Source organism: Elephas maximus, chromosome 19 (genome assembly GCF_024166365.1).
Source record: "Elephas maximus indicus isolate mEleMax1 chromosome 19, mEleMax1 primary haplotype, whole genome shotgun sequence".
NCBI lineage: Eukaryota > Metazoa > Chordata > Mammalia > Proboscidea > Elephantidae > Elephas > Elephas maximus.
Genome location: NC_064837.1, coordinates 65,091,810 through 65,119,789, shown reverse-complemented (window position 1 = coordinate 65,119,789; position 27,980 = coordinate 65,091,810). Strand labels below are relative to the sequence as shown.

Here is a 27,980-nt window from a genome sequence, read left to right as displayed (position 1 = left end):
AAGAGTGAGGGTGCTAGAGAAAGCAGAAGGGCTGGAAGACAAAGAAGTTTATTTTGTTCTTCCTGATGGGCTCCAGCACTGGTGTGAAGAGAAAATGCACCTGCTGCTGCTCATCCCCCTCTTCCGCCTCCCAGGTGAGTGTGGGGCCAGGGTCTGCATCCATGAGAAAAGCACCTCCAGCAAGAGGGAGTACCTGGCAGAGAGGGGAGGGCAGCAGGAAGGTAGCCTGCCAAGAATCTGACCCTGTTTCTAAGTAGTTCTTCCAAAAAACGTTACGAGCCTTGTGTATTCCATCCACTCACTCATTCAGAGCCTACAATCGCCAACGCAGGAATACTGAGCATTGTCTTCCTAGTGAACCCAGCACCAGGCATCCTTCCTGACCGCCCAGGGGCTGACATTACAAAATTGCCAGTCTGACTGGCCCCCATGGTCAGGGAAATGAGGAGGAACCTCGTTGCTCAGGAGAGCTGGTGAATACCTGCTCCTGGACTGTCACTTTTGTGGATGCCTTATGAGCAAGGAAAGGCTTAGGGGAAGAGTCGAGGACATAGGGGGCTTTGAAGAAATGAAAGAGGGAGTTATCCAGGCAGGGAGGGAGAGGTGATTCAAGGCATTTGGGGCAGAAGGAAATAATAGAAGTTATCGAGGAACTTGAAAAGTCAAGAGGAGGTAGGCTTGATGGGAACAGAGGTAAAAAGAAGGGGTGAGCTGTGGGCAGAGATAGAGGGTTGAAGTGACCTTTAAGTTAATGAATATCATTTTGATGAAAAATGAAGATTTCCTTAACTTCTTAGTGTTGGATGCCCAGGGCTCAGCCATTGGCTTTTTTTGTTCTCTATCTAAGCCATTTCCTTGTCGATCTCACCTGCTTTCATGCTTTAAATACCATCTCTGTGTTGATGACTCCCAATTTTGTACCCCTAGCTTGAACATTTCTCAAGACTCCAAAATCCTATATCCAACTGTCTACTAATGTCTCCACTTGGATGTCTACTAAATATTCCAAACATGATCTGACCAAACCCCATGTCTCCATCTTCCCTTTTGAACCCTCTCCTGCCCAAGTGTTCCCCAACTTTGTGTTTGGCCACTCTGTCACTCCCCATAATGATCCTTTGAAAACATAAGTCAGATTAATGGATGAATAGATAAACAAAATGTGGTATAGCTATACAACAGAATGTTATTCAGCCATGAAAAGAAATGAAGTTCTGATACGTGCTACCACATGGATGAACCCTGAAAATGTTTCGTTAAGTGAAATAAGCCAGCCATTTCACATGATTCCATGCATATGAAATGTTCAGAATAGACAAATCTATAGAGACAGAAATGAGATTAGCGGTTGTCAGGAACTGGGGGCATGGGAGGATGGGGGTGAGTGCTAATGAATATGGGGCTTCTTTTGGGGGAGATGAAAACGTTCTGATGTTGGGTAGAGGTTATGGCCACACAACTTTATAAATATGCTAAAAATCACTGACTTGTACATCTTAAAATGGTGAGTTATGTGGTGTGTGAATTATGTATTGACAAAAAAAAAAAAAAAATGGAGAGGAGTGAGAAGTGGGAAACAGTGGTATTCTCCTGAGAAAAGTTTCTGGGTAGCATTTGACATAGATGTGGATGTGAGGTTGTGGAAGAGGGTAACCACAGCAGCTGGACTTTTTTACAGGGACTAATTTTATCGTTCATTCCATTGGTCACTGGACATGAGAAAGTTAATTTCAAGAAGTGATAAGAACTGTGAGGGAAACAGAAGATGATATGACATAGTGAGACCCAGGTAGGTGGGTAGGGGGAGCTCTAGATAGGGCAGGCCGAGAGGACCCCTCCAAGGAGCAGACATTTGAACTGAGACCTGGAAGATGAGAAGGCTCCACGGACTTCAGATCTGGGGATGCTTTCCGGGCACAGGAATGGCAAGAGTAAGTCTCTGGGGGTAGGAACGAGTTTGACTTTGGCAAGTCTGAGGAAGAGAAAAGTCAGCATAGTTTCATCACGAGCTTCAACACAGCTGGTGTGGCAGATGAGGCAGATATTATTAACCCTTTGGGGAAATGGTCTCAAGAAATGTAAAAATGGAGTGGGGGAGATGTCACACCTCCTCTGACTTCACGAGGGAGACACAGAAAGGAGTGTTGGTGTGTGTGTGTGTATGAGTGTATGTGAGCGTGTGTGAATGAGTGAATCAGAACAAAAACAGACGAAAGGATTTTTTGTTTCTTTAAAATCTTAAAAAATCATCTATAAAACTATCTGGCAGCAGAGCTTTTATCAGAACAAATTCTTTGATCACTTTAAAGCTGTTTCCATGATTATTGGTCTATTCAGGTTTGTTACTCATTTCTGAATCAATTTTGTTGTTGTTTTTTTTCTCTACAGAAAGATATCTATTTTATTGAACATATATTAGCATAAAATTCTGCAAGTATCATTTTGTAATTAAAACTTTACATATCTATTAGAATATACTCATTGTGACATTATGTGCTATGTCTTTTTATTGAATACATGTGCCATGAGATTGTCTATTTTATTGTTGTTTCTTCTCCTCTCCCTTCACTTCCTCTTCTTTCTCCCCCCTCCTTCTTTTTTTCTGTGTTAAGCCAGTTTTGATATTTAGTTTGTTGTTACTGTTATTTTCTAAATTATTATTTTCTCATATGTATAATTTCTCCCTCTTATTTCCTTGGGGTTACTGTTTGTGATTTTCTCCCCAATTTGCTACATTAAATATTATGCTAATTTTCTTCCTTTCTAAAATATTTAAAGCATATTTAAGGTTAAGAACTTACTTTTTCTCCACTTTTAAAACTCCATGGTGAATTGTATGGTGTGTAAATTATATCTCAATTTTAGCATATTCACAAGGTCGTGCAACCATAGCCTCTATCTCCTTCCAGAACATTTTCATCACCTCAGAAAGAGACCTGGTGCCCGTTAGTGGTCACTCCCCCTCCCCTCCTCCAGCCAGCCCCCGACAATCACTAATCTACTTCTGTCTCTGTAGATTTGCCTATTCTGGATATTTCATATGAATGGAATCATACAATATATGGCCTTTTGCTTCCAGTTTCTTTCTCCTAGCATAATGTTTTCAAGTTCCATCCATGTTGTAGCATGTGTTAGTACTTCATTCCTTTTTTATGGCCCAATAATATTCCATTGCATGGCTATACCACATTTTGTTTATTACCGCTTCACCTCATGACATTTGGCTTGTTTCTACTTTTTGGCTATTATGAACATTCATGTACAAGTCCGTATGGAGATATATTTTCAATTCTTTTGGGTATATACCTAGGAGTAGAGTTTCTGGTCATATGGTAACTCTGAAAACCCTGGTAGCGTAGTGGTTAAGTGCTTCGGCTGCTAACTAGAAGGCCAGCAGTTCGAGTTTACCAGGCACTCCTTGGAAACCCTGTGGAGCAGTTCTACTCTGTCCTGTAGGGTCGCTATGAGTCAGAATTGACTCGATGGCAGTGGGTTGGGTGGGTTATGGTAACTCTATGTTTAACTTTTTGGGGAGCCACCAAACTTTTCCCAAGAATTTACTTTAAAAATAAAGTTTTATGATGTCCCATACATTTTGATATGTAGTGTTTTCATTTTTGTTATCTTATAATGAGTCTTTATTATTATTATTTTTTATATTGTCCCTAATCGAATCAAGTTATTTAAGGAAATTTTTCCCTCCAATCTCAAATTTTATTTATTGTAAACAATTTTCACATGTATTTTTTATTTCCTGTAAATTATTTTCAGATTTATTTTAAAATATTTAGCTTAATTTGGCTTTCTTTTGTGACACAGAAGTCTTTTTTTTATTTTTAATAAAAGAGAGCTTGAAAACTCATCTTCCCTCAAAAGGATGTGTGTAGATTTCTTAGTTCCCTTCAGATGTCATAGAAAGCAGATTCAAGTCTGTGACCCAATTTTTCTTCCTAGCAGGATTTTATCTGGTACTGTAGCTCTGTCCATTTGTGGTGAAGTCGTTTCTAGCTCTAACCACTTTGAATTCTTGCTTTGCAAGAGTCTGATACAGTTTAAAGTTTTCATTTGCCAAGTGCTATAATGGGCCCTCTGGGTGGTGCAAACAGTGAAACACCCAGCTACTAACTGAAGGGTTGGCAGTTCAAATTCACCCAGAGGTTTCTCAGAAGAAAGCCCTGGCAATCTATATCTGAAAGGTCACAGCCATTGAAAAACCTATGGCCAGTTCTACTCTGAAACCCATGGACTTACCATGAGTCAGAATGGACTTGATGACAGCTGGTGGTGGGGGTGTAATCATCATTGCCAACAAAATATAATGATAGAGAGATTTTGTTGTTATTGTCATGTGCCATTGAGTAGATTCTGACTTACAGCAACTTCATGTGACAGAGTGAAACTGTCCCTTAGGGTTTTCTAGGCTGTAATTTTTATGAGAGCAGATCACTAGGTCTTTCTCCCACGGAGCTGCTGGGTGAATTTGAACCACCAGCCTTTTGGTTAGCAGCCAAGTGCTTACCATTTGCACCACCAGGGCTCTAACATAGGGATAATAGATGCTATTATTATCACCCCTATTTATAGGATTCAAAGGCACAGAAAGGTTAATTTGCCTAAGTTCACAGAGCCTGAAAGAGGTGGAACCATGATTCAAACTCAAGCCTCCTGGCACAGCCTGCCCTCTTAACCAGTACTTTGATGGTCTCTTGGTGCACAAAAGACAACACCCTCTTGCCTTCAATGTGAATTGCTCCTAGAGCTCCTTCAAGTGCTCCAGTATGCTGCTAATTCCATCTCAGATTTACACTGCAACGATCATAGTCATTGCTCATTTCAAGTACGTAAATGTTGAAATCTATCATTTCTATTCATGGCCTTGCATTCAGCTCAGGTGAATTTAAAGAATTTGTCAGCAGAGGTTTCATTTAAGGTATTCCCATTCCCGGATTGCCTTCTAGCAACAGGTTAGGATGAAAATGTCCTGCAGACTAGGCTAGTCCTGGGACAGATTATTTGAAGGGAAGAGCTGATAAGGCAGGTCAGGTGTCTCATCCTTAAGTCTCCCCTTGAATCATCTCCATTACACTTAGCAGAAATCTTACAAGATACCAGAGGACACAGCACAGGTGCTGCTCTGTTTACAACTAAACTTTGCTTGCTTTTGTCATAAAAGTTCAGCTTTTCTAGGAAATTTGGAACTGGAATTTGCAACAATGTAATGAACAAAATGGCATCTGCATGATAGGGATTCCATGGCACATGGAGACCAGGTGGCATCACTGTTTTGGTCAGCTTCCAAGGCATTCCTTCCAGGTGCTTTACTACAGCAGAACGATTAGGAAGAGTCTCTCCACGGCCGTCTTCTAGGGCTGCTCAGCTGGCCCTCCTGAGGGTCGTCAGGACAACGAGTCAAGGCAGTAACTGCTCTTTTCCTATGGAAATAGGTCTTCTGTTATTTCCTCCCCACTGTTGTTGTTATTAGGTGGCACTGAGTTGGTTCTGACTCACAGTGACCCAGTGCACAACAGAACGAAACACTGCGCCATCCTCACAATTGTTGCTATGCTTGAGCCCATTGTTGCTGCCACTGTGTCTGTCCATCTTGTTGAGGGTCTTCCTCTTTTTCACTGATCCTCTACTTTACCAAGCATAATGTCCTTCTCCAGGGACTGATCCTTCTTGATACCATGTTCAAAGTATGTGAGATGCAGGGACATTCTGGTTATACTTCTCCCAAGACGAATTTGTTCATTCTCTTGGCAATCCATTGTATATTCAATATTCTTTGCCAACACCACAATCCACCGGCATCAATTCTTCTTAGGTCTTCCTTATTCATTGCTCAGCTTTCCTATGCATATGAGGTTATTGAAAACACCATGGCTTGGATCAGGCGCACCTTAGTCCTCAAGGTGCATCATTGCTTTTTAAGACATTAAAGAGATCTCTTGCAGCAGATTTGCCCAATGCAATGCATCTTTTGATTTCTTGACTGCAGCTTCCATGGGTGTTGATACTGGATCCAAGTAAAATGAAATCCTTGACAATATCAGTCTTTTCTCCATTTATCATGATGTTGCTTATTGGTCCAGTTGTGAGGATTTTTGTTTTCTTTATGTTCAGGTGCAGTCCATACTGAAGGCTGTACTCTTTGGTCTTCAGTAAATGCTTCAAGTCCTCTTCACTTTCAGCGAGCAAGGTTGTGTCGTCTGCACAGTGCAGGTTATTAAGGAGTATTCCTCCAATCCTGATGCCCTGTTCTTCATATAGTCCAGCTTCACAGATTATTTTCTCAGCATACAGGTTGAATAGGTATGGTGAAAGGATACAACCCTGACGCACACCTTTCCTGACTTTAAACCGTGCAGTATCCCCTTGTTCTGTTGGAACGACTGCCTCTTGATCTATGTACAGATCCCTCATGAGACCAATTAAGTGTTCCAGAATTCCCATTCTCCAACATGTTATCCATAATTAGTTATGATCCACACAGTCAAATGCCTTAGAGTAGTCAACAAAACACAGGTAAACATCTTTCTTGGATTCTCTGCTTTCAGTCAGGATCCATTTGACATCAGCAATGATATCCCTGGTTCCATGCTGTCTTCTGAATCCAGCTTGAATTTCTGGCAGTTCCCTGTCGATATGTACTGCTGCAGCCATTTTTTAATGATCTTCAGCAAAATTTTGCTTGCGTGTGATGTTAATGATATTGTTCGATAGTTTCCGCATTCGGTTGGATCACCTTTCTTGGGAAGAGGCATAAATATGGTTGTCTTACAGTTGGTTGACCAGGAAGCTGTCTTCCAAATTTCTTGGCATAGATGAAACAAAGTGCATCCATTTGTTGAAACATCTCAACTGATATTTCGTTCATTCTGGGAGCCTTGTTTTTTTGCCCATGCCTTCAGTGCAGACTGGACTTCTTCCTTCAGTACCATCGGTCCCTGATCATATGTTACCTCCTGAAATGGTTGAACGTTGATCAATTCTTTTTGGTATAGTGACTCTGTGTTTTCCTTCCACCTTCCTTTAATGCTTCCTGTGTTGTTTAACACTTTGCCAGTGGAGTCTTTCAGTATTGCAACCCAAGGCTTAAATTTTTCTTCAGTTCTTTCAGCTTGAGAAATGCTGAGCGTGTTCTTCCCGTTTGGTTTTCTATCTCTAGGTCTTTGCACATATCATCATGGTACTTTACTTTGCCTTCTTGAGCCACCCTTTGAAATCTTCTGTTCAGCTCTTTCACTTCATCATGTTTTTCTTTTGCTTTGGAAACCCTGGTAGCATAGTGCTTAAGAGTTACAGCTACTAACCAAAAGGTCAGCAGTTTGAATCCACCAGGCACTCCTTGGAAACCGTATGGGGCAGTTCTACTCTGTCCTATAGGGTAGCTATGAGTCGGAATCAACTCGACGGCAACTTTTTTTTTTTTTTTAATATATTCTCAAGGTTGTACTTTGGTTCTCGTGGACTTGTTTTAATTTTCTTCAGTTTCAACTTGAACTTGCATATGAGTAATTGATGGTCTGATCCACAGTCGGCCCCTGGCCTTATTCTGACTGATGATATTGAGCTTTTCCATCATCTCTTTCCACAAACGTGGTAGATTTGATTCCTGTGTATTCTATCTGGTGAGGACCACGTGTATAGTTGCCATTTATGTTGGTGAAAAAAGGTATTTGCAATGAAGAAGTTGTTGGTCTTGCAAAATTCAATCGTGATCTCTGGCATTGTTTCTATCGTGAAGGCCATATTTTCCAACTACTGGTCCTTCTTTGTTTCCAACTTTTGCATTCCAGTCACCAGTAGTTATCAGTGCATTTTGATTGCATATTCGATCAGTTTCTGACCGTAGAAGTTGGTAAAAATCATCAATCTTTTCATCTTAGGCCTTAGTGGTTCGTGTGTAAATTTGAATAATAGTAGTTCAACTGGTCTTCCTTGTAGGATATGTACTGATCTAGTGTATCCATATGCCTACATGGAAGACCAGTTAATATGACTATTATTCAAATTAAATTACACACCAACTATTAAGGCCAAAGATGAAGAAATAAAGATTTTTACCAGCTTCCGCAGTCTGAAATTGATCAAACATGCAATCAAGATGCATTGATAATTATTGGTGATTGGACTGTGAAAGCTGGAAACAAAGAAGGATTAGTAGTTGCAAAATATGGCCTTGGTGAAAGAAACAACACCTGAGATCCCATGATAGAATTTTGGAAGACCAACGACTTCCTTCCCCATGCATCTGTGGGGGCTTGCATGTTGCTGTGATGCTGGAAGCTGTGCCTCCAGGTATTCAAATACCAACAGGATCACCCATGGCGGACAAGTTTCAGCTGCGCTTCCAGACTAAGACAGGCTAGGAAGAAGGACCTGGTGGTCTACCTCTGAAAAAAAAATTAACCAGTGAAAATCTTATGAACACTGTCTGATATAGAGCCCCTCAGGATGGAAGACACTCAAAATATGACTGGGGAAGAGCTGTCTCCGCAAAGTAGAGTTGACCTTAATGATGTGAATGGAGTCAAGCTTTCGGGACCCTCATTTGCTGAGGTGGCATAACTCAATATGAGAAGAAACAGCTGCAAACATCCATTAATAATCAGAATGTGGAATGCACAAAGTATGAATCTAGGAAAAATGGAAATCATCAAAATTAAATGAAAACATCAATATCCTAGGCATTAGTGAGCTGAAATGGACTGGTATTGGCCATTTTGAATCAGATAATTATATGGTCTACTATGCTGGGAATGACAACTTGAAGAGGTATAGTGTTGAATTCATCATCAAAAGAACATTTCAAGATCTATCCTGAAGTACAATGCTGTCAGTGATAGGATAATATCCATATGCCTACAAGGAAGACAATTTAGTAGAACTATTATTCACAAATTTATGCACCAACCACTAAGGCCAAAGATGAAGAAACTGATGATTTTTACCAACTTCTGTGGTTCGAAACTGATCAAATATGCAATCAGCATGCATTGGTAATTACTGATTATTGGAATGTGAAAGCTGGAAACAAAAAAAGAAGAACTGATAATTAGAAAATGGAGCCTTGGTGATAGAAACGACGCCGGAGATTGCATAACAGAATTTTGCAAGACCAAAGACTTCTTCCTTGCAAATACCTTTTTTTAACAATATAAATGGCAACTACACACGTAGACCTTGCCAGATGGAATACACAGGAATCAAATCGATTACATCTGTGGAAAGAGACGACGGAAAAGCTCAATATCATGTGTTAGAATAAAGCCAGGGCCTGACTACAGAACAGACCATCAACTGGTCATATGCAAATTCAAGTTGAAGCTGAAGGAAATTAGACCAAGTCCACTAGAGCCAAAATGCAACTTTGAGTATATTGCACCTGAGTTTAGAGCCCATCTCAGGAACAGACTGGATGCATTGACACTGATGGCCGAAGACCAGATGAGTTGTGGAATGACATCAAGGACACCATACATGAAGAAAGCAAAAGGTCATTAAAAATATAAGAAAGAAAAAAAGACCAAAATGGATGTCAGAAGAGACTCTAAAACTTGCTCTTTTTAAAGCCAGTGGAAGAAATGATGAAATGAAAGAGCTGAACAGAAGATTTCAAAGTGCAGCTTGAGAAGACAAATTAAAGTATTATAATGACATGTGCAACGAACTAGAGTTAGAAAACCAAGAGGGTAGAGCACATTCAACATTTCTCAAGCTGAAAGAATGGAAGAAAAAATTCAAGCCTCGAGTTGCAGTATTGGAGGGTTCTATGGGGGAAAATACTGAACGACACAGGAAGCATTAAAAGAAGGTAGAAAGAATACATAGTCACTATACCAAAAAGAATTGGTTGACGTTCAACCATTTCAGGAAGTAGCATATGATCAAGAACGAATGGTACTGAAGGAAGTAATCCAAGCTATACTGACGAGACAGATTGACATAGTGGCTGCAACTATGGGCTCAAACACAACGATGATTGTGAGGATGGCACAGGTCTGGGCAGTGTTTCCTTCTGTTGTACATAGGGTTCCTATGAGTTAGAACTGACTTGATGGCACCTAACAACAACAGACCAGTATATAAAGGAGCTCTGGTGGTATAAATGTTAATTGCTTAGCTGGTAGCTGAAAGGCTCGTGATTGGAACTCACCCATCCACTCCATGGGAGAAAGAAGATCTGGCGATCTGCTCCTTTTATGGACTCAATTGTGTCCCTCAAAAATGTGTGTCAACTTGGCTAGGCCATGATTCTCAGTATTGTGTGATTGCCCACCATTTTGTCATCTGATGCTATTTTCCTATGTGTTGTAAATGCTACCTCTGTGGTGTTAATGAGGCAGGATAAGAGGCAGTTATGTTAATGAGACAGGACTCAATCTACAAGATTAGGTTGTATCTGGAGTCAATCTCTTTTGAGATATAAAAGAGAGACGGGAGTAGAGAGACAGAAGGACCTCCTACCACCAACGATGAAGAACCAGGAAGGGAGCATGTCCTTTAGATCTAGGGACCCTGCACTGAGAAGCTCCTAAAAACAAACAAACAAACAAAAAAACCAGTCATTGAAGAGTCGATTCTGACTCATAAAGACCCTATGGGACAGAGTAGAACTGCCCTGTAGGGTTTCTAAAGACTGGTTTTTGGATTCAAACTGCTGACCTTTTTGGTTAGTAGCCAAGCTCTTAACCATTGCGCCGTTAGGGCTCCAAGAAGCTCATAGACCAGGGGAAGATTGATGATAAGGACCTTCCCCCAGAGCCAACAGAGAGAAAGGGTTCTCTTGGAGCTGGCACCCTGAATTTGAATTTCTAGCCTCTTAGACTGTGAGAGAATAAATTTCTCTTTGTTAAAGCCATCCACTTGTGGTATTTCTGTTATAGTAGCACTAGATAACTAAGATGGCTCCCTTAAAGATTATGGCCTAGAAAACCCTATGGGGCAGCTCTACTCTGTCACATGGGGTTGCTATGAGTCAAAATCGACTTGATGGCATCTAGCAACAAAAGACGAGTAAAACACAAAGATGGTAGCAAAATGTCATCCCTTGATCCCACTTCTAGGAATATATTCTAGTGAACTAAGAGCCGTCACACGAATAGACATATGCATACCCATGTTCATTGCAGCATTATTCGCAGTAGCAAAAATGTGGAAACAACCTAAGTGCCCATCAACCGATGAAAGGATAAAAAAATTATGGTACATACACACAATAGAATACTATGAAATGATAAAGAACAATGATGAATCCACGATATATTTCCCAATCTGACGAATCTGGAGGTCTTATGCTGAGTGAAATAAGTCAATCACAAAAGGACAATTACTGTATGAGGCCACGATTATAAAAACTCAAGAAAAGATTTGCAAACAGAAAGAAACAATTTTTGATGGTTACAAGGGAAGGTTGGGGAAGGGAGATCATTAACTAGATAGTAAAAAAAAAAAAAAAAAACCTGTTGCCCTAGGGTCTATTCCGTCTCATAGCCACCCTATAGATAGTAGATAAGTGTTAACTCTAGTGAAAGAAAAGGCAGTACACAATATAGGGGAAGTCAGCACAACTTGACCAAGGCAAAGTCATAGAAGCTTCGTGGACACGTCCAAACACCCTGAGAGACTGAGGTACTGGGGCTGAGTCTGGGGCCCATGATTGCAGGGGTTATCTAGGTCAACTGGCATTCACAAAGTTCATAAAGAAAATGTTCTACATCCAGCTTTGGTGAGTAGCGTCTAAGGTCTTAAAAGCTTGTGAGTGGCCATCTAAGATGCATTTACTGGTCATTCCGTCCAGAGCAAAGGAGAATGAAGAAAACCAAAGATTCAAGGGGAATATTATTCCAAAGGACTAAAGGACCACATGGGCCACAGCCTCTACCAGCCTGAGCCCAGAAGAACTAGGTGGTGCCTGGCTACCACCACCAACCTCTCTGACAGGGATCACAATAGAGAGTCCTGGACAGAGTGAGAGAAAAACGGAGAACAAAATTCAAATTCACATGCAAACACACAAAAGACCAGACTTACTGGCCCGACAGAGACTGGAAGAGCCCCCAAGACTATGCCCCCTAATACTCTTTTAACTCAGAATTGAAGCCACTCCTGAAGTTCACCCTTTAGACAAAGATTAGACAGGTGTATAAAACAAACAATAACAAATGTGGGAATGTGCTTCTTAGTTCAGTTGTGTATACGGGACCAAAAGAGCAATACATGCGCAAAAGCAGTGATGAGAAGGCAGGAAGGGACAGGAAAGATGGATGGACAGAAACTGGGAATTGGGGTGTGAAAGGGGAGAGTGTTGACACACAGTGGGGATTGCAACCAATGTCACAAAACAATTTGTATACAAATTGTTGCGTGAGAAACTAATTTGCTCTGTAAAGTTTCACCTGAAGTGCGGGTGCGCGCGCGTGCACACACACAGGGCTTAACCTGAAATATAAAGATTATATTGGCCATAGGGCAGGGAGACTGGTGAATTATAGAAAACTGTTATTGCTCAGTGTCAACGTTCTTATTTCTTTTGAAATCTGTAGTTACGTTCTTCAGGGACTTAAATGGGGGTTTTAACCAGTAGAATGTCGAAGGACAAGAGGTCTGTCTTGTGGAAGATACAGTTCATCCTTGACTATTATTCAACTCATCAGGCGTTTGGATTAGGGAACTATTTTCACTACAGGAACTTGTGGCCCTCCCCTTAGGGTGGGAGGTGACAGGTACATGGATTTGTGTTTTCCAGGCTACTCCACCTTATCGGGTCCAAAAGCAGTGAGTGGTCCAAAGGGGGGCTCATTGACTGTGCGGTGTAGTTATGGCCCAGGATGGGAGACCTACTACAAGTGGTGGTGTCGAGGAGCTGTTTGGAATAGCTGCAAAATCCTTGTTAAAACCACTGGGTCAGAGAAAGAGGAGAAGAAGGGTGGCATATCCATCAGGGACAGTCAGAAAAATCGCACATTCGATGTGACCATGGAGAAGCTCAAGGAAGGCGATGCAGACGTTTACTGGTGTGGGATTGAGAGAATAGGAACTGACCTTGGAGTCCAGGTTGAAGTGTCAGTTGGCCCAGGTAAGAATGTGTGGATGTGTCTTTCTGTGCCTGCTCTGTCCTAGCCCCAGAGGGCCCTCTTGAGTGACTGAACTTTGGGCAGGGCAGAGGGTGGTAGAGCTCTTGTGTGTCAGTGAACCCCACTGTCAGCTTGGGGTTGGGAGGGGCTTCTTTTACATGGTCTCTCATGGCTCCCAGGACTCTTCTAGGATGGAATGATGCCTTTGTGGGCACATTCTCTTCTCTGCACAGCTCAGTCTCTTGCCCATAGAGAACAAGGTGATGGTCCCCAGTTTCAGCCCATGTGCCAAAGGGACCCCTTTCCATGGGACCCAGAGACCCCAATCCCCCCTGAAGCTTTCTTGGGGCCCCTGACACCCAGGTGTGGCTGCTCTTTGTGGAGTTCTGGGCTGGGACTTTATTGCCTCTTCCCACCCTCCATCCTGTAGGGAGGGTGAGACAGAGGTGCAGCATAGTTGGGTTGCTGTGGTCTAATTCTGAGGTCTGGAAAGGTTCCCACAGTCAAATGGCTGCCTTTCTGGTATCTGAAGTCTCACCATCAGCCATTAATGCATTTGGATCTAATAATGTCTCTTCCTAAGTCCTTCTAGAAGGCGAACATTCCTGGGAAGGTCATCTTAGAGGTCCCAGTGCCTTGATTGGAGTTTATCTGTTGGGCTCTACTTTTGCTGACCCTTGGAAGGGCAGCATGTGCTCTCGGGACACTAGGGGCACCACTATCAACAGAGCCCCAACCACACCTGGTCCAATGAGGCATGCTACAGTTTGCAAAGTGCAGCACGTATATCATCTAACTTAATCTTTACAACGCTCTGGAGAAGCCATGTTCTAGAAGCTTAGTAACTTGCCCAAAAAGTAAAGACTCTTCTAAACATTAGGATTTTGTTCAGGACTAGCTCTGACCTTAAAAGTCACAGATGTAGGGTATATGTTAATAGGACTGTGCAGGCTCCCATTCCACCCTGTCCTTGCTGGATAAATAAGATCAGGGGGAGGCATGAGCTGAGGCATTGTCACAAGCTGTGAAAGTATTTAAAATCCCGGTGAACTCCAGCCACCCTTGTCCTGAGGCTGTTCCTGGGCCCCTTCTAGCCCTCCCAGGGCCTGATCAAGGTCCTCTCTGTGCCTGTGTCAGCCCCACCTGCTTCTGAGGCTCTTGAGGCTCCTAGAGGCTGGGGAGATGTGAGATCCAGACTGCAGTTCCCTCCTTACAGCCCTGCTCCAGGCTCCTCAGGCCAGGGCAACCCCCCTTCCTGGGCTTAGATCCATGTGCAGGGCTGGGTGGGTCAGCAGGCAGCGTGCTATGTAACCTGGTCTGTACGCCAAGCACCAACTACAATGTGGACCACCACCACCTCCACCAACACCACGTTTACAGTGCCAGCCACCCCAGAAGAGACCACAGCCTCCCCCACTATGACGAGCCAGCGCTCTGATGTCAGGTAAGCCAGTTCAAATGCTGCTGTTCCCTGCTCCAATGGGGGAGCCCTTTGCTTTCCCAGGTTCTAGCTGGAGCTTGGGCTCGGACCCTCAGACTCTTTTGAGAGGCTGAGAGGGAGGGGGCCTGTCCCACTTGCTCTCAGGCCACACAGTGTTCTCCTGGAAGTCCATCCTGGAGCTCAGTGCAGTTGGTAGTTTTGTGGGTTGGTCCATTCATGCATTTCTTCATCTCACCTTTACCGAGTTAATGTGTACCTGGCAGGGACTGTGCTGAACTCAGTGTTCCTCGATGTCTGTCTCCCCCCTGTGAGTGTCTCTGTGTTCGTTCTGCTCTTTTTGTAACTCAGGAGTGATTAGATTTCGGACCCAGTCTACTCAGTGTGAACTAATCAACATTACAAAGAAAATCTTATTTCCAAACAGGATCATATTTACTTGCATAAAAAAAGAGGCCAGGATTTCAACACATATTTTTGGGGGGGACAGGATTCAATTCATAACAGAGGGCAAAGCGTAGAAACAGAGGGACTTTTAGGAGCCTGCTAGGCTTGTAAAAAAAAAAAAAAAGGCTTGTAGACACATCAAAACCATCTTGTGGAACCCACCTATCCTTGTTTACCATCTTTGAGGGCACCCAGGAGTGGGGGTTCCCTGCAGGTCATAAGGTGTGTGCCCCTCCCATGTGGGATAGGGCCCAGAGGCGAGAGGTGAGCCCTGGGTGCAGGGCCTCCTCCGATTGTTGTTTCCAGGTCTAAGATCTTGCAGCTCAAAATTCTCATTCCCCTCGTCTGTGCCGTGTTGCTGCTTCTCTTGGTGGCGGCCTCACTCCTGGCTTGGAGCATGAAGAAGCGACAGAAGAAAGGTGAGAGGACCTGGCAGAGGCTGGTCTGGGGCTGGGGAAGTTGTAAGTGTGTGTGGTCGATGGCTGGTGTTGTCATCGGGGATCATCTGGCCCAAGGGATTACCCATGTGGTCTGTAAATGGCATTGTTGCAAAGACCGGCACCTGGCTGTCCCAGGGCCTTGGGGGTAGGTCTGGAGTTTGCAGTTGAGCCTCAGGGGGTTTTGGTGCCAGGTGCCTGCTCGGCACATCACTGCCTTCTCTTCTCCCTGATCACCCCCCTCCTTGCTTTTTAATTTCGGCTCTTGGTGGTAGACAGCCCATTCTAGGGTGCCTGGACACTTCAGTGGAATCTATGTGGTTTCCAAGAAGGTACTAAGCCGACATGGGGGCAGGGAGATACACACACACATATGAATGCATACATATGTGTGCATGCACAAATATATGTGCATGTACACTCGTGCATGGACACACAGGTACACACACAAGCACACGTACACACAGATGCATGTACACAGTACATATACACAATGCATGTGCACATACACATGCACACACATGCATGCACACACATACACAAGTTCATGTACACTTGTGTACACACATACATAAGACTGGACTGTCTGCTTAAAGCCATTCCTGCCTCTGCCGCCAAGAGCCGAAACTGGAAATGGATGTGTATACACAGGGTGCACACGCATGCATGACCACGCACACAGGCATGTATACACACATGAACACACTCCTCTGGGTTTGATCAGAAAGGTTGGTTGTGACCCTTACTGGTTTTCATCCTCTGTCCCCAGCCCTTCCTCAGGCTGTCTCACTTGCTGTCTGAACTTGCTCTTTGGGGAAGGGCCTGAAGACTCTGAAGTCGTGACATTTGGCCCCAACCCAACCCTTTGCCTGTCTGGCTTCCCTTCCACATTTTCACAGTCATCCTCCCAAACCCAGTGGGATCTAAGCTCTTAGGGAGCCCACTCCACTTCTCCACCCCCTGACGTGGAATCTTTTCACCTGTGGGGGTGGGGGTGCTGACTCTTACTCATTACTTTGTCTTCCAAATATCCTGTCTATGACCTGAGTTCTAAGTATTTCCTTGGTATCTAGAAACTAAATACCAGGGAATAGTTTCTATTCTTTTGTTGTCCCTAAAGCAGGGGACATATGGGGTGGCAGAGGAGGGCCAAAGCGCAGAAGAAATACAGGAACCAGCAGCAACCTCACAACCAGTCCATGTCGTGCTGACCCAATGTGTACACCCTTGGGGGGCAGCTTGGAGTCCCTCTGCGACAGCTTTACTGCCTGAGCATCCATGTGTCAGCCTTAGCCAAGCCCCGGGAGGCAAGGAAGGGCATCCCCAGCCACCCAGCCTCTCACAGCCCACTGAAGACAAACTAGACTTCAGCGGGGTGGAGGTAACAAGGAGGCACATATCAAGTGCCGTCTGGGTAGCTGGGCCAGGAAGGTGTGACTCTGAGCTGACTCCCAGAGGATGAATCCAATAGAGAAATGCTGGAGTTGCGGGCAGAACTTTGGGCAGAAGCAACAGGTTGAGCCTGGGGTTGGGCAGAAGAAAACTCAATCCCAGAGGAGTGGATGGCTGGCAGGGCTGCCCGATCAGCGGGTTGCACGGTTCTGTGGTGTGAGCAGCAGGTGGGGTTAGATCTCTGGGGAGCCCAGAGAGGTTGTGACTGATGTCACATAGCGTGTGATCTGAGGAGTCAGAATTAGAACCAGGTCTCCTGTCTCCACATCTGGAGTCTAATTCCCCTCTTTCCTTCTGCATTTCTCTTACCCAGACCTGGGGTCCCTGAAAGTCTTGGGGACAGGTTTTCTAATTCTGGGTTGTGTTTGTCTTTCAGGTGCTGTGACATCCTCAGAGCAGGTGAGAGTCCTGAGTCTCAAGCAGAGAGATCAGCTGTTTTTTCCCCCTCCTTCCTCATTTCTGTCTCCCGGGAGCACAAAGACCCTAACCCTGTGCCAAACAGCATCCATGTCCTCATGGTCTCCATATTCTGCAGGGCCTGAGAGGGGCCTGGGAGGGTGGGGGGCCTGGCAACAGTCAGGGGGGAGGAGGGCTGGAATGGAAAACTGAGATGTGGGGGTGCAGGGGTGGCGCTGGGTGAAAGGGTACCCAGGGAAGCAGAGATGTCCATGGTCCTCAGCAGAGGAGGGACCTGTGCCCACACAGGGGGAGTTCTGTGACCCCCCCCATCCTGTATCCTCTCTTCAGCCCCTGGAGAGTGACCTTTGCTACGCACACCTGACTCTGCACCACTCTGGCACCTCCCTGGTTTCCTCCCGGAAAAAGGCCTCCACCATGTCTGCCTCCTCTGCCCAGGCCAACCAGGCAGAAGTAGAATACGTCACCATGGTGTGTATTTGTGGTGTGTACTTAGTAGTGTGTACTCAGTGGTGTGTACTGGTGGTGTGTACTCATGGTGTGTACTCATGATGTGTACTCAGTGGTGTGTACTAGTTGTGTGTACTCATGGTGTGTATTCAGTGGTATGTACTAGTAGTGTGTACTCATGGTGTGTACCCCTTTGATGAGCCAGGCAGAGCCACAGCCCTGAAGGACTTGCCTGAGGGCCTTCCCAGGCTCTTGGAAGTATCTATATACCAGGTCTCAGGGCTGGGGATTTGAGGACCAATCAAGCATGGTCCTAGGGCTGGGAAGGAGGACTCAGACATACTGATGGACCCACGATTCCACCCAGAAGTGCTACCCTGGTGGAAGAGTGGAAGGAGAGATTTTCTGCTATGGCTGGAGCTCAGGGTATTTGGCTGAGTGGAGCGAGGGTCGCTGGAAGGCTTGGGAGTTGATTTCAGAAGTCCTGGAGGGTCTGTCTTGGCCTCATGAGGTCCCCTGGCCTCGTCCAAGGCCTCCTCGGCATGCAATCTTCCAGCCTTTCTGACCCTGTGCCCATCTCTATTGCAGGCCCCCTTTCCGAGGGAGGAGATTTCCTATGCTTCTCTGCCTTTGGACACCTTGAATCAGGAGCCAACCTACACCAACATGGGCCACCACACAGCCCGCATTCCCACAAGGAGCCATGAGGAGCCCACAGAATACAGCTCCATCAGGAGCCTTTAGCCACTACTCCAGGGCTTCCTTTCAGATTTCACCTGAACCTACTGTGGTGCACACATTGCTGTCTTGTCTGCCTCCTGGCCCTGGTCCCCTCATCAGGACCAATGGGTGACTGAGACCTCTGCCCCAATCCAGCCAGTGTCGCCCCCAGCTCAGGCTCCAGCTCAAGTCCAGACTCATGGTCTTCTGCGGGTCAGAATAGGAGTTTCTACAACTTCTTTTCTCCCACATTGCTTGAGAGGGTGCTGGAGGGATGCTCTGGGCTGCCTTGGAAATAATAATAATTATGACAATAATAGCAGGTAACCTTAATGTACTGCTTACCACATACAGTGGGCTGAATAATGGCCCTCCAGAGATATCCACATCCTAATCCCAAGACCTTTGACTGTTACCTTATATGACTGTCTTAGGCTGGGTTCTTTAGAGAGGCAAAACCAGTGAAGTGTATACATATATGTGTGTGTGTGCACGTGTGTATGTATGTTTATATTTGTGTGTACACACACACACACACATACGTATGTATAGAGAATGAGAGGGAGAGAGAGAACCTCAAGGAGATGGCTCACGTGGTTGTAGAGGCTGGCAAACCCCAAGTCCATGAGTCAGAGGTCAGATGGAGGCTTTTTCTGACTCACATAGTTGCAGAGGCTGATGAACCCATGATTGGCAGGTCAGATGGCAGGCTGTTGGCTCACAGGCTGCAGAAGCTGATGAATCTCAAGACGGCAGGTAAACTAGTAGCTCAAGTCCCAAGAACCAGAGGTCAGATAATGATAAGCTGGATGCAGGATCCAGAGTGACAGCCTTGCTGGAACATCCATTTATATACTACAGGCAGGCCACATTCTCAAGCAAACTCCCTTTCAACTGACAGGCTGCTCATACCAGATCTCATCATGGAGTTGATTACATGATCACATAGCTGCCAAATTACATCCCTGATACTACATCACTGACAAGCTGCATCATAACTGCCAAACCATTGAGAATCATGGTCCAGCCAAATTGACACTCAATCTTAACCATCGCCATGACAAGGGAGACTGTGATTGATTTAAGGATCATGAGACAGGGTGTTTATCCTGGATGATCAGGGTGGGTCCTGAATGTAATTACAAGGGTCCTTAGAAGAGGTGGGCAAGAAGGTCAAAGAGAAGAAGGCAATGTGAGAATGGAAGTAGAAACTGGAGTGATGTGGCCAGGAGCCAAGGAATGAGCTGAAAAAAGACAAGGAATGGGTTCTCCGCCTAGAGCCTCCAGAAAGAACCAGCCCTGTCAACACCTTGACTTAGATCCTAGTGAGATGAATTTTGGACTTGACTTCCAGAACTGCAGGAAAATAAATAGGTATCCTTTGTGGTAGTTTGTTATGACAGCAGTAGGGAGCTCAGATACTATGTTGCAGGCGCTATTCCTTGCTTCACTTTTGTAACTAATGTAGTCCTCACAACAACCACAGGATGGCGCTGCTAGCATCATCCCCTTTTACAGTGAGAAACCTGGGATCCAGAGAGCTTCAGTGACTGGAACCAAGTTTTATCTTCAGGAAGCAGATGAGTTGGAATTTGAACCCAGTCATTTTGGCCCCAGAAATCTGGAGCTTGGGCTACTACCCTACACTGTGTGTATAAGGAGGAGAGTGTGTGTGTGTGTGTGTGTGTGTGTGTGTGCCATGCACACAAGGACACTAGTGAGTGCTTACAGACACTGGCCTGCTGTCCTTGTTCTAGAGTCCTGGACCTCTCCCTGCAGAATATATTCATGAGTCCCATCCCGTCTCTGTCTCTGTGGTTACTACTCTAGTCCAAGTAACGCAGAGTTCATTCTGAATTCTGCTTACAGCAGCCAGCGTGATCTTTGTAAAGCACAAATCTGATCGCTTTCTGTGTATAACCTTCTGGTAGTTTCCCTCCCCAGCCCAAGGGGCCCAAGTTGATCCACGGGTCCCTGCCCGCCCCTTCAACTCCATCTCTGAATTCTCTCCTTCTCACTCACTTTGCTCCATCCCACCAGCCTTTTTTCTGTCCTAACAAGGTGAGGCTTTCTCCCTTCTCAAGGCTTTGGGACTTGTTGGGGCTTCTTTCTGGAATGTTCTTCCTGAAGATCTATGAATAGTTAGCTTCTTTTCTGTCATCACAGCTGAAATGTCCCTTTCAGGGATGTCTTTCCTGAGCACCCTGATGGCAGTGGCCCTTATTGCCCACCTCCCAGTTTGGACCCAATTTCTCTCTGTCATGTTGCCCTGTGTTACCTCCTTCATAGCATTTATTACTTTATGAAGTTTCTTACTTATTGGTAGGTGGCTTCATTGTGCATCCCTCTCCACTAAGCTGAAAGCTGCCTGAAGGTGGGGACTCTGTCTCATTCCCTGCTCTACTCCTTGTGCCTAGTTTAGTGCCTGTACCTGGTGGGTTCTCAAATGCTTGTTTGTTGAATGAATGAATAAATAGCACTGCTGGTTCAGACTTAAGAACACAGGACAAGCTCTCAGGAGCAGGGAGGATTGACTGTGTCCATCACTCCAGGGAGGGAGTCCTGGGCCAATTGGTCCAAGGAATTTCCGGATTGGCTTCCCAGGAGCATGAAGTGGGGAGACTACTCCCCTCCTGACAAACAGGGAGAATCAAGGAGCCATGATTTCCTCCTGATTGGGGGCAAAGGTCTATTACTTCACTTAGGTCTGTTTTGGTGGTGGCTGGGGATGAAGTGTCAGGGAAAGGCACCACCCTTGGAACAAAGGACCAGTTATGCTTAAGAACCACAAGCCTCCTGGTTCACAGGCAAGTGGCCTGGCAGGTACAGGGGCCATAGAAGTGTTTAATGGGCCATTATCAATGTGTTCAGTCCCTGGGTGATGTAAGATGTTTGAACTTGGCCACTAACCTAAAGTTCAGCAGTTCAAACCCACCAGCAGTGCCATGGAAGAAAGGCCTGGTGATCTACCTCCATAAAGATTACAGCCAAGAAAATCCTCTGGAGCAGTTCTACTTTGTACCAATTTGGGTTGGGTCACCGTGAGTCAGAATCGACTCAACAGCAATGGGTTTTTGTTTTTTTCTCTTAAATCAGTGTGTCCTGGAATTTACCTGACTTCTCACAGCCCTGGACACCCCAAATAAAACAGGAGAAGTGGCATTGGTGGGCGGACATCCCAGCATGCTGCTGCTGCTCTTTGCTCCTGCTCTCATGCCCCAGACATGATTCTAGAAACTTAACAGCTTTTCCTTCCTGGGGGAATTTGCAGAGGTGGAGCAGGCTTAAATATTCTTAAACTGGTCATTTAAGCTGGTCAGCTCAGAGTGAGACTATTTTTGACCCAGGCTGTTTTAAGATTACAAAGCAAGAAGTGGCCACGGAGAGAAGTTTAAATGGCAAAGTTCAAAGCAGAGCAAAATTAGAGTTGAAGTATAGAAGACATAACATAAAGCCTGGAACCAGTGAACTACTGCGCCATTTTGACTCCTGTGTGTGAAGTTGCTTTATGTCTGACTTTTTAAACAGCCGGCACCAAACGGAATGTCTAAGTGTAGGCATATGTTGGATAGTAAAACCAAACAAGCCAACCAGTTGCCACTGAGTCGATTCTGACTCATGGAACCCTATATGTTACAGAGTAGAACCGCTCCATAGGGTTTTCTTGACTGTAATCATTAGGGAAACAGATTGCCAAGCCTTTCTGCCATGGTGCCACTGGGTGGGTGCCAACTGTTTGTGACACCCAGGAACCTCATGTTGGATAATGAGGAGCTTATTTTTTCTGGTAATATACTGTCACAGATACTAGTGAAGATTACTGTCAAGAAACTTTCCACATGAATCTAGAAATACAGGGGAGACTAGAATTTAACTCAGGTTGGCTTGGTTAGAGGAGTCTGGCTGCTTCTGTCTTTATCTGGACAGTGGATATGGGTTGGAAACGGCAGCCAGGCTGAGTTGAGGAAAACCAAAAACCAAACCAAACTCGTTGCCGTAGAGTCGATTCCGACTCCTAGCGACCCTATAGGACAGAGTAGAGCTGCCCCATAGGGTTTCCAAGGAGCGACTGGTGAATTCGAACTGCTGACTCTTTGGTTAGTAGCTGAGCTCTTAATCCTTGCAAAAGCAGCTTATAAAGACTGATCCACTCTGATCACTTTTAATTGTCTTAGTCAAGCTTTTAAAAAAGGTGTCTAATCTAAGATACATCTATTGGCACCATTCCATCCGGAAAAAAGGAGAATGAAGAAAACCAAAGATATGAGAAAAATATCAGTCCAAAGGAATAATGGGCCACATGAACCACAGCCTCCACCAGCCTGAGCCAAGAACTAGATGGTGCCTGGCTATCACCACTGATGGCTCTGACAGGGATCCTAAGAGAAGGTTCCAGACAGAGTAGGAGAAAAATATAGAACAAAATTCAAATTCACACAAAAAAGACCAGACTTACTGGTCTGACAGAAACTGGAGGAATCCCTGAGACTAAGTCTCCCAGATACCCTGCTAACTCAGAACTGAAACCACTCCCAAAGTCCACTTTTCAGCCAGAGATTAGACAAGCCTATAAAATAAACAATAACACAAGTGGGAAATATGTTTCTTAGTTAAATTAAGTATACAAGACCAAATGGATAATACCTGCCTAAAAGCAAAGATGAGAAGGCAGGAAGGTACAGGAAAACTGTACAAATGAACATGGAGAGCTCAGGGTAGAAGTGGAAAAGGGGAGAGTGCTGACACATTGTGGGGATTGCAACCAATGTCACAAAACAATCCCTGTATAACTTCTTGAATGAAAAACTCATTTGCACTTTAACACCTAAAACACCATCAAAAAAAAAAAAAAAAAGATATCTACAAGACAGATACATTGTTGGAGATGTTTTTATCCAAAACCCAGCCATCTGGACTGGTGGCTGGCTGAAAATGGACCTTTCCATGTCCTCAGAGACGGAGTTGAGCAGCCTATGACATTTGTGAAACTAGTCCAGTTGATTCCATAGCTGGACAGAGCAGACTTCCGACCTTCAGTCAAGCATTCAGGTCCTTTGGGTGTTGGTTATGACCTTGGAATCAGCCTCTAATTCAGCATGTGGGAGGCCCGGGTTTGATTCCCGGCCAATGCGCCTCATGCACAGCCCTCACCATCTCTCAGTGGAGGCTTGCGTGTTGCTGTGGTGCTGAACAGGTTTCAGAAGATCTTCCAGACTAAGGTGAACAAGGAAGAAAGGCCTGATATCTACTTCCAAAAATCAGCCAATGAAAACCCTACAGGTCACAGCTGTCTGATCCTCAACCAATCATGGGGATGGCACAGGACCGGGCAGCATTTCATTCCATTGTGTATTAGGTCACCAAGACTCGGGCCACCTTGACAGCAGCACTAGAGTTTAGAGGCTGCTGGAGGAAATGCGCAGGGTCGGGGAAGGGAAGCAAACACACACAAGAGGTTTGAGAGGAAATTATTTCATAACGTTTACAGATATGTATCTGAGTATTGTCTCAACCCTATCCCGCTGCTCCGTAAAGACTTGGCCAAGGCTGAGTCTGGGGGCTAGGCTAGCACCTTTATTACAAAAGAGAGTTCAGATGGGTTCCTCAGCTGAGTGAGGATGGCATTTACCATCTTGCTGTATGGTTTCCAGGAAACCATTCTGCTAAAACAAACTCCAGGACATTTAAACACTCAGCTCTGGTTGAGTGACTAATTATTTATAGCACACCTAAAGTTGCTGGGGTTTCCCTCCTTTGTTTTTTTGAATTATTCATATTTAAAGATTCCACTTTATAAAAATAGCAGGCTTTGGCCAGGCTCCTTTTGAGAACTATGTGAATATTATTGACTTTCAGAAGTCAGAGCTTTTTTGAGAATCGTGGAAGGAGGGGGAAAAAATACCGGACTGGTAATTTAGATTAGGAGAACTGTCAGGAGGAAGTGAAGCTAACAGTTACCTTTGTGTGGATACCTTGAAAGTTAGAGTTCCTAACTGCTCAGGCTTGGACAGGCCAGACTGCCAGAGTACATTAATTTCACGTGCCAATAATTTTTTTTAGGTTGGGAGGGACAGATATGCCGGCTAGCCTTTTATTTTACTTAGTAAATGCATTCCTAGGAGTCCCTGGTGGCACGATGGCTAAGTGCTTGGCTACTTGACAGTTTGAACCCCCCCAGAAGCACCTGGAAACACAGGCCTGGCCATCTGCTTGCAAAAGAGCACAGCCTTGAAAACCCTATGGAGCAGTTCTACTCTATACACATGGGGTTGCCATGAGTCAGACTTGACAGCAATTAAAAATGATTCATTCATAAACTAAGAGGTAAATGGAAAGAATGCTGACCAATGAAATCAGAGTGTAAACAGAACTGTTATGACTACAAAAATAAAATTGAATGCTTTGGAAAGACCCAATGTAAGCATGTCATTTAAAAGAAAAAATTGCTGACTGGAGGAACCCCTGAAGCCGTGCCCCCCAGTCGCTCTCTTAACCCAGAACTTAAACTGTTCCCAAAGCCCACTCCTCAGAGAAAGATTAGACTGTACGATAAAACAGAAAAAAACACTTGTGAAGAGTGTGTTCTTAGTTCAAACAGATACATGAGACCAATGGGGAGCTCCTGTCCGGAGGCAGGATGAGAAGGCAGCAAGGGACAAGAACTGGTTGAATGGACAACAAGAAACCCAGAGTGGAAAGGAGGAGTGTGCTGTCACATTATAGGGATTTCAACTAATGTCATACAACAATATGTGTCTAAATTTTTGTATGAGAGATTAACTTGAGCTGTAAACGTTCACCTAAAACACAATAAAAAAAAATTTTGTTGCTAGTAGGGGTTGGTTCAGTAGTTTCAAATTGAGTACAAATTTACATAATATTGAAGGGCACATACAAGTTGTCAGTAAGTTGAACGTTCATAGCCCAGGGACTTAGTACACTTTCATTTCCCTGGAACTTTTTGTTTTGGCATAATTCCAGACTTAAAGAAAAGTTTCAAGGACAGTACAAAGAATTCCCATATACCAGGGCTCAGCAAACTTTTCCTGGAAAGGGCCAGATAATAAATATTTCAGGCTTTACAGGCCATATAAGGTTTCTGTCACAGATTCTTTTTCTGTTGTTTTCCTTGCCAAAAAAAAAAAAAAGAAGAAAAAAATTGCTGTCAAGAGTGGGTGAAACTATGTGACCAGTCATCCTTAACTGGGTTGCATTCTTATCCAGTATAATTGGAGTTGATAACTGCTCAATTCATTGAAAAAGTTGGTTAAGCCAGGGAATCATAAAAAGGGTAATTCTTCCTTTAAATATTTTATTTTGACACAAAATATCTAACAGTATAGTAGTTTGCTAATATTTCCAGGTAGACCTAAGGCCCTTCTTTGTTCGTGGGTCTGCTGAAAGAGGGGATCATTGCCTTTCCTACGCAAACTGCACACACTGTCTATTCTACAAATGTCTTAGAATTAGTTCCAGTTTTTTTTTTTTTTATGGAGCGAGAAGTTCTAGATGTTTGTGAAGCGATCTGAATGCAAAATCCTTCTTGATGTTTATGATCTTCCTCCCAGTCTTTTACAGTTGCCTCGCCCACTCTTTATTTGACAGCAATTAAGAAAAAAATGACGTGCTTACACTGAGTCTTTTCAAAGCATTCAATCTTGTTTTTGTAGACGTAACAGTTCTATTTCTGCTTACCCTCTGATTTCATTGGTCAATATTCTTCCTGTTTACACTGTTTATTAGTTTATGGATGCATTAACTTGCTTACCTAATTTTAATTAACATGTACGACTGGCAAAAACAAGTTTGGGCGCAGACACGGCTGACTCGTGGTAACTACGCATCTCAACCGGTGAGATGTGTGAAGTGAGTGGCCCTCTAGGGAAGAACTGATCAGTTGTAAGTGTTCAGCGTGCCATGGATATAAAGCCAGTAGGTTTTACCAAAGGTTTGAAGTGTGTTGGTTGATCTAGTAAGTTGTTTAAGTGAAGGATTGGTTAAAAAGTTTTCTACCAGACCATCTGTTATCACCATAATTTCGTAAAAGAAAGAACATCGAGCCCCCCCAATCCCAGGAAAAGAGAAAGTGTTTCCAAAAAAAGGACAGCTGGTAACTTTTGACAACATAAATTTATGTTGTGTCTGTCATTTCCTTCCAACTGACCAATATTTTGTCAGGACTCGTACTCACGCGTAAGGACTGAGAATTGGCAGCCATTAATCTAGTTCAAACCACTCTCCAGACATGAACCCTTTCTACTTCTTCCCAGCTGGTGTGGTCAAGCCTCCTCCTAAAGGTCTCTAGTGGTAATATTTGTCAGGGCACTGACTAAAGGTTGCCACTCATCAGGGCCCACTGGCCTACACTGGTTGTAAAATGGGCCCCTTCAATCATTCAGATCCCCCTGTGCCAGCACAAGTCCCTTTCTCAAACCACTGTGACCACGACCAGTCCACTGTGACTCAGTCACCCCTTCTTGCACCAAAAATGGGTGATTGAGTCATTTGTTTTGCTGAAGATAACCTTTAAGAGGTTGTCTAGAATTAAGGGAGGGGAAAAATTCTGTGTCCAAAGGGCAGAAATAAAGAGGAGACACCCTGAACACTGTGTGGTAGAAAGTGTACCTTTAGTAGAGCAGAGGGAAGTCATCTCTTATGCGTTCTAGAGATTCCAGAATGAAAATTCAGCCTTGAGGTGTTCCTGAGGCTTCCCTCATCTCTCCCCTATCATCCTCCTGTCCTCTTGCCTCAAACTCAGATGTCTTCAGTCCTATCCTTCTCATGGGGTTGGCCGTGAGTCAAAATGGACTTGATGGCAATGGGTTTTTTTTTTTTTGGTTATCATTTACTAGTTCAATAATTTTATTTTCATCTTAAATTATAAAATACTTAATGAATGCTGTATGTTTATATCATGAGTACATATAGGTTATAAAGGATAATAATAAAACAAACACCCAAGAACTTACCACCCCACTGAAGAAACATTACCAGTGCCACTGAAGCTACAGAGCTCATTATCTGCCATTTTCTTTCCTTTCAAGGAGGACTATGCTTACATAAGCTACCTCCAGGGTCCGTTACAGCCTCTGACCCTTGCCTTCCTGTTAATTAGCAAAGTCATCAAATGAGCTGGTCTGCATTATCTGTCACTCTGCACTCAATTGACAAATCTATGCAGCTCTTCCAATTTTAATATTATGTGTCTCCTTCCATAAAACCACGAGCCACTGCCCAGTTGCACCTTTGTTTTATCAAGGATCTGGTGATTGGTTTTTCATCCCTCAGAATGCAGCCACATCTTGTTTCTTGGCTGGCACCCTCATGCAGAATGTTATCCTCTATCAAAGACGATGAGAGTTTCATGGAATCCAGACTTTCTGGAGCCATAGAGCCTGGATGAACTCCTGAAGTGATCACCTTGAGAGAATCTTTAAACCTTAAGCCAAAAATGATCCCTGAAGTCTTTGTAAAAGCAAACAATAATTTAGCCTAGCGAGTAGCAAATGTATGCCTTGAGCATTATACTCTTTTAAGATC

General features: G+C 44.2%; 2 protein-coding genes across 3 annotated transcripts in view; one reads left to right on the top strand and one right to left on the bottom strand.

The window, feature by feature from the left end:
• Positions 1-27,980, bottom strand: part of RAB37 (RAB37, member RAS oncogene family) — a 69,941-nt gene that overhangs the window by 28,593 nt on the left and 13,368 nt on the right. The window lies entirely within an intron of this gene.
• On the top strand, positions 6-25,275 carry CD300LF (CD300 molecule like family member f). Of its 2 annotated transcripts, none has more exons than XM_049860285.1 (7): positions 6-134; positions 12,752-13,081; positions 14,460-14,523; positions 15,271-15,383; positions 17,230-17,252; positions 17,601-17,741; positions 18,309-25,275. In XM_049860285.1, the coding sequence occupies exons 1-7, from the start codon at positions 95-97 to the stop codon at positions 18,462-18,464; spliced, it is 867 nt and encodes a 288-aa protein (XP_049716242.1). In that variant the 5' UTR covers positions 6-94; the 3' UTR covers positions 18,465-25,275. The 2 variants fall into 2 exon arrangements, with proteins under 2 accessions (XP_049716242.1, XP_049716241.1); XM_049860284.1 differs by having other exon boundaries at positions 7-134; positions 14,409-14,523.